This window comes from Sapajus apella, unplaced genomic scaffold (genome assembly GCF_009761245.1).
Source record: "Sapajus apella isolate SASKATOON/1434 unplaced genomic scaffold, GSC_monkey_1.0 scaffold149, whole genome shotgun sequence".
NCBI lineage: Eukaryota > Metazoa > Chordata > Mammalia > Primates > Cebidae > Sapajus > Sapajus apella.
This window is the reverse complement of record NW_022437089.1, coordinates 1,515,658-1,528,592: the sequence shown is the minus strand read 5'-3', so window position 1 is coordinate 1,528,592 and position 12,935 is coordinate 1,515,658. Positions and strand designations below refer to the sequence as shown.

The 12,935-nt window shown below is 47.1% G+C and overlaps 3 protein-coding genes across 6 annotated transcripts in view; 1 reads left to right on the top strand and 2 right to left on the bottom strand.

Moving 5' to 3' along the window:
- F8 (coagulation factor VIII) overlaps positions 1-12,935 on the top strand; it is a 191,283-nt gene that overhangs the window by 150,936 nt on the left and 27,412 nt on the right. For all 4 annotated transcript variants that reach the window (XM_032265302.1, XM_032265300.1, XM_032265301.1 and 1 more), the window contains one exon: positions 2,609-2,764. In XM_032265302.1, coding sequence (XP_032121193.1) covers positions 2,609-2,764 — 156 coding nt within the window. The remainder of the gene's footprint in view (positions 1-2,608; positions 2,765-12,935) is intronic.
- F8A1 (coagulation factor VIII associated 1) lies at positions 6,481-8,246 on the bottom strand. Its single transcript, XM_032265303.1, has one exon. It carries the CDS (start codon positions 8,221-8,223, stop codon positions 7,090-7,092), a length of 1,134 nt encoding a protein of 377 aa, XP_032121194.1. The 5' UTR covers positions 8,224-8,246; the 3' UTR covers positions 6,481-7,089.
- Positions 8,539-9,624, bottom strand: LOC116541258 (histone H2A-Bbd type 2/3). Its single transcript, XM_032265304.1, is given in 2 exon segments — positions 8,539-8,971; positions 8,973-9,624. Coding segments are annotated over 2 exon segments (336 nt in total). The 5' UTR covers positions 9,029-9,624; the 3' UTR covers positions 8,539-8,691.

Below are 12,935 nucleotides of genomic sequence, written 5' to 3'. Positions count from 1 at the left end.
AGTCACACCGCTAATAAGTGACTAACCCAAAATTCAAATTCTGATAGTTGGGCTCCAGAGCCCTAATTGGTAATCTCTGTACTACACTGTTTCTGGAATGCTCCCTTTAAGTTGATAACCATCTATTAACTATCACTATTTACTTATGGTAATTAAACCAGTTACAAATACACCTAATTATGTTATCATCTACCAGTATTAAATCGCCTTATCTTCAAGGTGGTTTTTGCCAACTGTTCTACTAAGATCCAGCTAAACTTTTTGTATATCTCGTAACTTTATAAAATAAAGCATGGAGATGGAGTTGAAAGCGATGCTGACAAGCAAGGGAGTTGGAGAAGGCATTTGTTCTTGTGAGAAGGCCTGAAGAGTGCACAACAACCTGGCCTCAATGCACAAGAGCGCTGGGCTGATTTGAGGAGCACCAGGTGGCCAAGACCAGGCAATGCATAGGGGGAAATCAGCAGGCCCCATGGAGACATGCAGCTGCAATGTTGTACTTTTATATGATGAAACTCATTACCATCTTGCCTACTTCCTAGTAGAGAGACGTGTCTTGTAGTTACACTGAAACACCTGGCTGGGTACATAGGTGAAGCTATTGAGTCTATAATTGCCAAACTGCTCCCAGGTGCCAATTACAATGTAGAAGAGGCACAAGAAGATGAAGCAGATAAGCCTGGTAGTTTGGCAAGCATTCATCAGTTGCACAATATAAGTAGGCTTCCAAGGCTTTATTGTAGCCTTGTTCTATTGCAGCTTTATTCTAGCAAGGCTGCTGGAAGATACAATAGTCACTGGTCCAAGAAAGAACTCTTACACTGTATCCATATGAAGAAATGGTGCAAGTCAATTCAGTAAAAATCATGATTTTTGTGCCTGGTTCTTTCAGTTTTTTATGCCACAATACCAAGAGGTAAAATGAAGTGTCTTCAATGGGGAATACCATCTAATCTGGAAAAAGACAATGCTGCAACTTCTGAAGACCTTGACACTCTCTGTCCTGTTCATTTTTCTCCTGCACTTATCACTACTTGATGCTGTAAACAAATAAAAACATATATGATATAAGGTCTATTTTCCCTACTCGACTGTAAGTTCCATGAGGGCAGGGCTTTGTTTCTTGTTTATAACTCTATTCCCTGTATCTAAAACAGTCATTAGCACATAGGAAGTGCTAAAAAAATTCTTTGAATGAGTGTATGAATGGAACTTACAGTCAGCTAAAGGAGACAGTTATTAAACACAAGAGTCATGACCAGTCCAATTTGTATGTGTCAGACATCTGTGAAAACATGCTAAATTTGACTTGCTTGTTAGAACACTAACTGATACTTCTAATGTTCTTGCAGTCCATGACCTCTTCTTTAAGTGGTGCCCATTCTGTACTACTGTTCCATTATTCACTCATTCATTCCAAAGCATTTGCTATACAGCAGTATTATACCAGATACCATTTTAGGTGCTGGGACTAGAGAGAATATAAAAGCTAATATTGACTGAGTGTTTTGTATGCGCCAGGCACTGAACTCAGCACATTACATGTGCTCTTTAACCCTACGGCAACCCTTTGAGATAAAAACTAGTATTATCTTCACTTTACAGATAAATTGAGACACAGAAAGTTTAGGTCACTCAAATGGGTTCACTATCTTAAGTATCTAAGTCTAATAAGGAAAGCAGAAAAGCAAAGCAACCTTATAATATGATGCAATAATTTGCTATAAGGAAGTTATATATAAAGTGAAGTAGATGCATAGAAGCACCAGGAGAAAATAGTTTCTGAACTAACACTCAAAGGAAGTGTAGCAGTTCATCACTGACAGTGATGTTGGGGTGGGTCTGGTTTGGGGAGAGAGGAGGAAATTGGCTTTGGTGTGAGGCTGAGGTGTAGGCAAAGCATTAGCTTATATGAGTCCATTAGCTTATGTGAGTCCACAAAAGAGAGAGGGGGAAAGAGAGAGAGAGACAGAGAGAGAGAGAGAGAGAGAGAGAGAGAGAGAGAGAGAGAGTGTGTGTGTGTGTGTGTGTGTGTGTGTGTGTGTGTGTGTAGGAAATGGGGGCTCAATGATTTGGTAGTGGTTTGGTTTGTCAAGAAGCAGGCTGGGAACTCAATAAGCATCTTCCTATTCATTTCTACTGTTTATCCCACAGCTTCACACACACATGCACATTTCAACATTGGTGACTGCTTCACTTGCACATCTAAGGTAATGATGGACACATCTGTAGCAATGTAAATTCTTTCTAAGCCAATAATTAGTTTTACATTTAAAAATAGGTTAAAATAGGCCAGGCACAGTGGCTGACACCTGTAATCCCAGCACTTTGGGAGGCCGAGGCAGGCAGATCTCCAGATCAACAGATCGAGACCATCCTGGCCAACATGATGAAACCCCATCTCTACTGAAAATACAAAAATTAGCTGGGCGTGGTGGAGCACACCTGTAATCCCAGCTACTTGGGAGGCTGAGGCGGGATAATTGCTTGAACCCAGGAGGCAGTGGTTGCAGTGAGCCGAGATCGCACCACTGCACTCCAGCCTGGGCGACAGAGTCAGACTCCGTCTCAAAAAAAAAAAGTTAAAAAGTGTTGCTTTCATTGGTAGGTGGATCTATTGGCACCAACGATTATTCATGGCATCAAGACCCAGGGTGCCCGTCAGAAGTTCTCCAGCCTCTACATCTCTCAGTTTATCATCATGTATAGTCTTGATGGGAAGAAGTGGCAGACTTATCGAGGAAATTCCACTGGAACCTTAATGGTATGTAATTAGTCCTTTAAAGATAATGCCTGAATACTTCAAAGAATTTTGACAGATTTCAGATATTGGACAAACACTCTTCTACAAACTTAACTCCAAAAACTAATTTTTCACTTGTGAGCAATAGGAGTTATTATGGACATATCAAAAAAATGCAGTACTGTCAAGGCTCATAGATGATAGAAATGAAGAGATGCTATATTGACAGAAATATGTGATTCAGGACTGTGTAAACTGATGATTGTGAGTTTGCTTATGGATATCCTACGTTTGTGGTTACAGTAGGACAATCAGGTTGAAATGTCCAGCAGGCCATAGGCGAAAGACAAGTTTAGGGGGCAAAACCATGGATGGAGATGAAGATTCATGACTTCCACATAAAACGATGGATGAAATTTAGGGAACTGATAAATTCTCTAGAGGTAAACTCAAGATCCCAAAAGGCTTAAAACCTTAGCATTATTGTCTACTCTTCCCTCATTTTTATATCCCCTGATGAATGGATCCACAAATCTGGTCAATCCTTTATTTGTAATGCCTCTCACATCTCTTTCTTCTGTTTCCATTTATACCACTGTTGCCACAGCCTGGGGTCCCATCACCACAGGCTTGATCAATTGTATTACATTCCTAACTAGCCTTCCCCTGTTTCTAATCTGTTCTCTAATAAAAGCTGCACATCATTTTCAGGATAATCATCAGTCCCCTGCCTAAAACCTTTCAATGTCTTCCTATTGTCTTCATAATAAAGTTCAAAGTCCTCAAGTGGCCCCAAGCAAGATAACTTTTGTTTGCCCCTTTAGATCTATTTTCCTGCTTCTCATTCTGTGAGCTGACCTTGTATAGAATACATCAACAGGCTACCTTGTCCTCCAGCTTTTGGTTGGATTTTACCAACAGGAAGCACTGGCAAAAGACTGGCATATTTATTCTTCTGACTTCCTCCTTGTAGAAGAGTTCTCTGTATCTCCCCACTTAAGGTCACTGCTTCCCTCAAAGTGGCTTTCTCTACCTGTACTAGTTACCATTGCTGTGTACCAAGCCACTTCAAAACTTAGTGTCATAAAAATTATGCTTTGTTCACAGATTCTATAGATGAAGACTTTGGGACACAGGAGGGGATGGGTGGTTTCTGCTCCACAGTATCTGGAGCCTCAGTTAGGAATATTTAACAGCTGGGTGCTAGAATCATCTGGAAGTTCCTTCTCTTACTTTTCTGGTGGTTGGTACTGGCAGCTAGGACAGAATCTGGGGTTGTTGACTGATGTAACTTTACATGGATTTTCCTTGAGGCCTGGGCTTCCTTACAGCATGTTTCAAGATAGTTGAACTTCTTCTTTTTTTTTTTTTTTGAGACAGAGTCTCACTCTGTTGTCCAGGCTGCAGTGCAGTGGTTCAATCTTGCCTAATACGGTAATTTCAGTCTTGATCACCTTCCTCTGGCATAGTGGTTCTCACACGTCTTTATGTCTTTGAGCCATTCACGTATAAAATATTCTTTGATAAGCAACATTTCCCCTTTTAGGATTACCTCATAATGGGGAGAAGGGGAGCCCCAACACTGTTAAAGGGTCACTGCTTCACTGGCAACATTCCCGACGGTTTACACTGTTTTTTTGTTTTTTTTTTTGAGACGGAGTTTCGCTCTTGTTACCCAGGCTGGAGTGCAATGGCGCGATCTCGGCTCACCGCAACCTCCGCCTCCTGGGTTCAGGCAATTCTCCTGCCTCAGCCTCCCGAGTAGCTGGGACTACAGGCGTGCGCCACCATGCCCAGCTAATTTTTGTATTTTAAGTAGAGACGGGGTTTCACCATGTTGACCAGGATGGTCTCGATCTCTTGACCTCGTGATCCACCCGCCTCGGCCTCCCAAAGTGCTGGGATTACAGGCGTGAGCCACCGCGCCCGGCCCACTGTTTTAAATGTGAATTTGGAATTGTCGACGGACATTTAAATGACAAGGATCTTCCCCCTTCCCCCCCAAGCCCCGCCGCCCCGCAACCGGTTTTCACCGGTTTTCAAGTTAAAAATCAAACTAATCATGTCCTCTGAAAATATTTGCTTTTGCCATGCTAGAAATCAGTGTTGGCTTTTGATATTAAAGTGATGCATTACAAGAGAATTCTCAAAAATGCTGAAATTTGGCCTCAGGCCAGCTATCCCTGCTCTCAAGTTTCTGAGGGAGATACATGCATGAGCCCATGGCAAACGGAAAACGAGGAGTTTCCGTGTTTCCTAGAATTATGCTCAGATACCCAGTACCTAACCGTCTGGTTATTCTTCCCCTCACCTCCCTGATGCAAGGAGTTTGAACCAGGGGCCTAAGAAGGCTTCTCCTGAAGCCCAAATCCAAAACTGGTCACCTGTCATGCGCTCCGTAACTCCCAAACCTGACAATAAGCCAGTCGGCCAGGTCTGAAGCCCGGGTTAAGAGGAGCACATCAGGAAGAAGCCAAAGAGCAAAGGAGTATAAACCCTTCAACCGCTTTTACAATAATTTGGGCTAGGTGTTTAGGGGCTCTGTAGGACCCTTCCTGGCAGCCAAATGAGAGTGAGAGGAAGGGTGGTGGAACGGGCCTCTCCTGTGCTTCCCATTACTTCCACACTGTTGAAATAGAAACGGAGGCAGAAAAGAACACCCTACAAGTCCCACCCGTTTTGAGGCACTTAACTCACAGTGACAACCCTCCACACCTCTCCCCTGCAAAAAGACTAAAACAAAACCATCTCCTCCAAACTGTGTCCTTACACCTCAGCCCTGCAGATCAGTATTGTGTGCAACTCTGGCTGAAAGGATGCATTTCCTCAGGGTTGAAAGTTTGAGAAAGAGGCTATATTCTGAAGAGTTGTGTCACCCTCAAAAGGGTAAAAATGACGCAGTAAAGTACGAAAACAGCTTAGTTGGGTTGCATGCTCTGTTTGAGCCAGAAAGCCTGGGAAAGGTAACTGTTTTCAAATGGAACGCCATCCTGCTTTTGGGGAATAAGGAGGCTGCCTTGCATTCAGTGACCCCACAACACCAAAGAGCCATGCTCTCTGATTTCGCCATTTAACTACAAGTTGTAGCAAAATCCCCATTGCGGGCTGGGCGGTGACTCATGCCTGTAATCCCAGCACTTTGGGAGGCCGAGGCGGGTGGATCATTTGAGGTCAGGAGTTGGAGAGACCAGCATGGTGAGACCCCGTTTCTACTAAAAAATTAGCCCGGCGTGGTGGGGTGCCCCTGTAATCCCAGGTACTCGGGAGGCTGAGGTAGGAGAATCGCTTGAACCCAGGAGGTGGAGGCTGTAGTGATCCAAGATCGTGCTACTGCACTAGACACAGAGTGAGACTCCATCCGCCCCCATTACCTCCCACCCCCCACCAAAAAAAAAAAAAAAAAAAATCCCTATTACAAATAAAAGTTGTGATGCAGACTGCATACACCTCTCGGAATAGAACCGGAACCGTGAATTCCAATGCAAATCGATGCATCGGCACGGGACCCACTGCACTGGACACATTTGCATCGCAGTCATCTGAGTAAGGAGCACATCACAGATAACCTCTGCAGGTTCCTTGCCCTGAGGCATGGCCCACATAGGAGGCACAGCTCAAATTTCAAAGGAACGAATACATGCTGGAGCCCAAAGAGGACTATCTGGTTCTAATTCTGGCCTCCTGACAAGTAGGTAATGGAGTCACATTTTACAGACGAGGGACACCAAAACCACACGTGAGGAGTACAAGAGCGGCTTTATCATGGATCCGGGGCTGTGGTTACAAGGAAGCTGGAAGGAATAAAATGACTGCCATGAAGATGTACTGTGCAGATGAGTGGCAGGAAAAATTTGGCCATGACAGAGACACAGAAATACGTTAAGAAATGCGGGGCAGGATGAAATCATCTAGGGCGGTTAAGTTTAGAGGGAGGGAGCCGCCGCAAAATGAAAGCCTCACTACGAAACAAAGGTGGAGGCACGAGGCTGCGTTGGGTGGAAGAAGCGGAGGAAGGAGACGAAAGGGACTGCCATTTTCGTGTCGTGGCTTTTTGGAAGAGAGCCATGTCCTCTACTCCGGTTTCATGAAAATGTGTTGCTCTCCCCCTGCTACGGAAACAGGCGTTTGGGATGCCGGTAACGTTCAGTCAACGAGGTAAATCCTGTGGCGGCGGCAACGGGAATACCATAAAATGCAGAGGCCGGGACGGTATGTCTTTGTCTGTCGCCGCAGACGCAAACGTGGATGCGTGAGGTTTGGAAACAGGCAAAAAGTCAACTGGTTAACGGGATTGATGGGAATCCCCTCCCCGTCCGGGCAAACAGCCATCGGGTGAATGGGATGGGTCAGATGCCCTGTCCTGAGGGGGAGATGGTTTCTTGCAGAACGAGGTGAAGGAGGTGGTTCTGCTCAGCAGTCAACAGTGGCCACATCTCCACCTGCAGCGACTTGATGGCTTCCGTGTCCTTTTCGTGGGTAGCCATGACCAAAGACTGGAGCAGCAGAAAGAGCTCCTCGGGAAGCTGGCCGCTGCTCTCCTGCCCGTGGCTGTCAAAAGCCTCCCAGGAGTACTTCTCCAGGGTCTGGGCGTGCTCCGGCAGCAGCTTGGCGGGCGGTGGTTGCAGGAGGAGCAGCAGCAGAACGCGGGACACTTCGCAGCGGACCATCAGGTCCGAGAAGGCGCCCAGGGCGGCGGGAGAGGGCGCCACGGAGCCGGCGTTTGGAGCCAGCAGCGCGGCCGGTAGGGCGGGCGTCGCCCCGGGCCCCGGCGCGAGCCCGGACTGCGGCCCCGCCGGCGGGGGCGGCGGCAGCGGCTGCACCGGGTGGCTGCCGTGCTCCCGCGCCAGGCGCTGCATGCGCGTGAAGAGCGCCAGGGCGCCGGTGTAATCGCGCGCCAGCAGCTGGCAGGAGGCCGCCTCACCGAGCGCCTGCATCGCGGCCAGGGGCAGCTGGGGCAGCTGGAGCTGGGCGGCGCGCTGGAAGTGACCGGCGGCGGCGGCCGGCTGGCCCAGGTCGCGCAGGGCGGCGGCCAGCTCGAGGCAGAGGGCGGCGGCGGCGGCCGGCTGGCCCAGCTCGAGGTGCAGGCGCACCGCGGCGCCCAGGGCGCTGGCGGCGGCCTGCAGCGGCTCCCCGTAGGCGGCGGGGCAGACCAGGCGCTGGCGCGCGTCGCGCTCCTGCCGCAGGAAGAGGCGGGCGGCCTCGGTGAGAGCCAGCGCCTCCCCGGGCCCGTGGAAGAGCGCCTGCTGGCAGCGCGCCACCGCCAGCTGGCACCAGGCCGCGTACGGCAGACACTCCTGGGCGCGCAGCTCACGGCCCAGCTGTCCGAACTGTTCGCCGGCCTCCGCCACGTTCGGCTTCCGCAGAAACCGCTTCTTCAGCTTGTTCGATACCAGCCGGTAGCGGGCCAGGAAGTCCCCGGCCTCAGGTCCCGGGCCGGCGCCGCCGCCGCCACCGCCCAGGCCGGCCGCCGCCGCCGCCATGTTCGCCGCCCCAAGCACTTCCGGACGCGGCGGCGGCGCCGCGGCCGCTGGCGTGCGTGGCGGCGCGACGTGCGGTGTGCGTCCCCCTTGGCGGGCTGCCGCCGTGCCCGCGCCGGCTGGCTCCCCCGCCCGAGCCCGCCCCTTGCCCTGGTGGTCTGCAAAGAGCGGAATCGGAGGCGGGGCCGTGTTCGCCGCCCCAAGCACTTCCAGCTAGGGAGGTCTCTTAACGCCCCAGCCCATCCCACGTCCCCTCACCCCACACCGCCCTCCCCTCCCCCCCGAAGGCAAAGTGACTGCAACAGGCAGGTGGGTTCCATTAAACACTTTAGTGACAGAATTAATGAATGAAGGCCCAACGGACTTTGGGGCCGGTGGAAAGCGGGGGGTGGTTTGGGGGCTGGGGGATTTGGGGCTGGGTGGGTGGACGAGTGGACCTGCCAGGTTCCAGAAGTCGGCCGTCGACAGCAGCTAGTCCCGGCCGGGAACCACTTGAGACATGGTGGTTGTGTCAAAGAGGGTGCTCAGCAGCGCGTTGTTGTGAACCGCCGTGTCCGGCAGCTGCGGAGTGATGGTCCTCTCTCCGTTGTTGTGGGCCTCCTTGCCCGCCAGCTCCAGGATCTGGGCCGTGAGGTACTCAATCACGGCAGCGGGGTCGACTGGCGCACGGGGGCTCGGGCGCTGGGCGTAGCGGCCTTCCCGTAGACTACGCTCCATCTCGCTCACAGAAAACAAAACCTCCGCTCGAGCGGGTATGCCCCGGGCCGCCAGCACCAGAGGACCCTCGACGGCTGCTCCTCTCCGACATGCTGGGTGTTGGGTGCGCTATCTCGGCTCGGCTTGCTCTAGCACGACGAGATGCCTCTCAAGATGACCGTTATCGCGTCCAGTACCGTGTATCCTAGCGACCAGGGCCCAGCCCCTCATTGGCTGGGGAGCCCAGTCCCATGGGCACGGACATCCTCGTGCCACCACGTCACCACACGGTGACGGCCTCGCTCGCACGTGGCGATGGCCTCACCAGGGACACGCCCATCAGGTGACCTCATGGCCTTCCCATTGGCCCCGAGGGAGCAGGCCTGGGCCTGGAAGCGGCTGTGGGGGGCCGTGGGGGTGGGGGTGGGGCGGGGGGGGGGGTGGGGGTGGGGGTGGGGCGGGGAGGGGGAATCCCGCTGGTGACCCTCTCTTCGCCGGTGGGGGAACTCTCCCTTTCTACTGGATGGGAGAAAGACAAAGGGGCGGCCGGGGGGAAGATGCTGGGTACGGCTCCTTCACAATGTTGCACACCCGTCACAACCACCTGGCTCCAAAACATTTTCAACACCCGGAAAAGAAACCGAAACCCCTGTACCTGTAAGCAGTCACTTCCCACACGCCTCCTCCACACCTCCGCTACCACCGCTTCCCCCGCCGCCGCCGCCACCCCCGCCACATACGCACGTTCCTGATAGTCCCTGGCAACCACTAACCAATCTGCTTTCTGGCCATAGAGGTTTGCCTGTTTTGGAGATTTCCTGTAGATGGAATCATACAACCAAATGACAGGCCTTGTGTGTCTGGCTGCTTTCACTTAGCATAATGTTTTCATCAGGGTTCATCCATGTAGAGGCGTGAATCAGTTCTTCCTTCCTTTGAATCACTGAATAATATTCCGTTGTATAAATAGGCCACATTTTGTTAATCCATTCATCAGTTGTTTAACAGTTCATTAAGTGATTTCCATGACAGGGGAGCCAAATGTCCTCTATCCTCTTAGATTCTCCAGCTGGGACTTAAATAAGACAGATTAACAAAAGAAAAGCATATACAAAATTTTATTTGGTTTTTTTTACATGTACATGGGAGCCCTCATAAGATATATGAATACTCAAATGAGCAATTACACCTGAACCCTTACATACTAGATTGGAAAAAGTGTGGTAAATTGTGAAAACATAACAAGACAATGGTGTTTGGGCTAAGAGAGTTAGTTGTGGTAAAGTCACTAAGAAGGTTTTTTGGTACAGCTTTCCCTCAAACCTGGACTCCCCATTACTGGCAATAAGAATGTGTTTCTTCCTCCTGGTATACAGATAATACCTATCACATGAGAGTTTTATCTCCTCCTTTCATTAAAAAAAGGAAGGTCAGCATGCCCTTCTTGCATCTGGTATTTTTCAAGTGCCTTTAAACTCAAAATAATCAATATGCCAAAGTGGCATATTTTGAGGTGGCATTTGATCCCCTACATTACTGATTAGATAGTGTGAAAAGTGCTGCCATGAATGCTCCTGTACAAGTGTTGTTTGAACAGCTGTTTTAAATAAAACATGTTCCTCAACTTGGGATGGTATTACATCCTGATAAACCCATTGTTGCTTAAAACCATTATTAGTGTAAATGCATTTAATACAGCTATATTAGTCCATTCTCACACTGCTATAAAGAACTACCTGAGACTTGGTAATTTATGAATAAAAGAGGTTGAATGGACTCACAGTTCTGCAGACTTAACAGGAAGCATGACTGTGAGGCCTCAGGAAACTTAAATTCGTAGCAGCAGGTGAAGGGGAAGCAAGCATGCCTTACCCTAGTGGAACAGGAGAAAGAGTGAAGTGGGAAATGTCATAAACTTTTAAACCATCAGATCTCATGAGAACTCACTCACTATCATGAGAACAGCAAGGGGATATCTGCCCCTACAATCCAATCACCTCCCACCAGGCCTCTCCTCTGACATATGGGGATTACAGTTTGACATGAGATTTGGGTGGGGACACAGAGCCAAACCATATCAACAGCTAACCAACCAATCGTCATAGTTTAGCCCAGCCTACCTTAAACCTGCTCAGAACACCTACAATTAGGCTACAGTTGGGCAAAATCATGTAACACAAAGCCAAGTTTATAAAGAAGTATTGGCCATCTCATATAATTTATTAAATATTGTACTGAAAGTGAAAGAATGGTTGTAGGTGTACTTTAAGTACTTTTATGCATATAGATTCTACTGAATTCATGTTGCTTTCACACCATCATAAAGTCAAAAAATTGTTAGTTCAACCATTATAAGCTGGGAACCATCTGTATTTGAGATACATATCCATGAATACTGTTATGGGTTTATTTCTTGCTTCTTAATTCTATTCCATCTACATATATATACTTTGTGGTACTGGTATAAGGGCAGACATATATATATACCAGTACCACAAAGTGTTGATAACTGTAGCTTTATATGATGTTTTGAATTTGGGAAGTGTGAGTTCTCCAACTTTGTTCTTTTTCAAGATTATTTTGGCTATTTGAGGTCCCTCACAATTACACATGAATTTTAAGATTGGCTTTTCCATTTCTGCAAAAAAAAAAAAAAAAAAAAAGGGCCATTGGGATTTTGATGCAGAATGTATTAAAACCTGTAGATCATTTTGGGTAGTACTATCATCTTAAAAATATTGTCTTCCAATTCATGAACACAGAATATTTTTCTATTTCTTTATGCTGTCTTCAATATCTTTCAGCAATGTTTTGTAATTTTCAGTGTACAAGCCTTGCATCTCCTTGGTAACATTTATTCCTAAGTATTTTATTCTTTTGATGCTATTTTTAATGGAATTATTTTCTTATTTCATCTCAGATTGTTCATTGCTAGTGTGTAGAAATATAACTGCTTTTTGCATGTTGATCTTATATCCTGTAACTTTGCTGAATTCACCTATTAGCTCTATAGTGTTTTGTGGATTCTTTGGGGTTTTCTACATATAAGCTCATGTCCATCTGAGAAGAAGATAGCTTTACTTATTCCTTTTCAATTTGGATGCCTTTTATTTCTTTTTTTTTTTTTTCTAATTGCTCTGGCTAGGACTTCCAATACAATTTTGAATAGAAGCAGTTAAAGCAGGCATTCTTGTCTTGTTTCTGATCTTAGGGGAAAATCTTTCAGTCTTTAACCATTGAGTGTGATGTTAGTTTTGGGTATTTTGTGAATGCTCTTTATCATGTTATGGATTTTCTCTTCTATTTCTAGTTTATTTCGTCTTTTTTTTTTTTATCATGAAAAGGTGTTCAGCTTTATCAAATGATTTTTCTGAATCAAATGGATTGAACTTGCAGGGGTTTTCTTCCCTATATTTTATTAATGTGGAGTTGACTGATGGATTGGTTGTCTTATGTTGAACCACCCTTGCATTATTGGGATAATTTCCACTTGAGCATGGGATATAACCTTTATAACATGCTGCTGGATTTGGTTTACTAATATTTTGTTGAGGATTTTTGCATCTACATGCATAAGGGAATGTTATATATTCAATTACATGCAATTTGTAATTTTCTTTCCTTGTGATATACTTGTGTGGCTTTGATATCAAAGTAATGGCGGCCTCATACTATGAGTTGTAAAGTTTACTCTTCTTTTCCATCTCTTGGAAGAGTTTGAGAAGGATTAATGTTAATCCTTCTTTAAACATTTAGTAGAATTTACCACTGAGGCCTTCTAGCACAACGCCTGGCACATAATATATGGAATCTAGGATTTCTGTAGTCAGTCATTAACTGTTTGTTGAATTAACAAATTGTCTCCCCAAGCAGGTTTCTAATCAAGGCACAAAGATTAACAAATGAAGGCAAAGTCGATGTATATAGGATATTAGTTTTCTATTGCTGGGGTAGCAAATTACCACAAACTTAACAGCTTAAAACAACACAAATGTATTATATTACAGTTCTATAGGCCA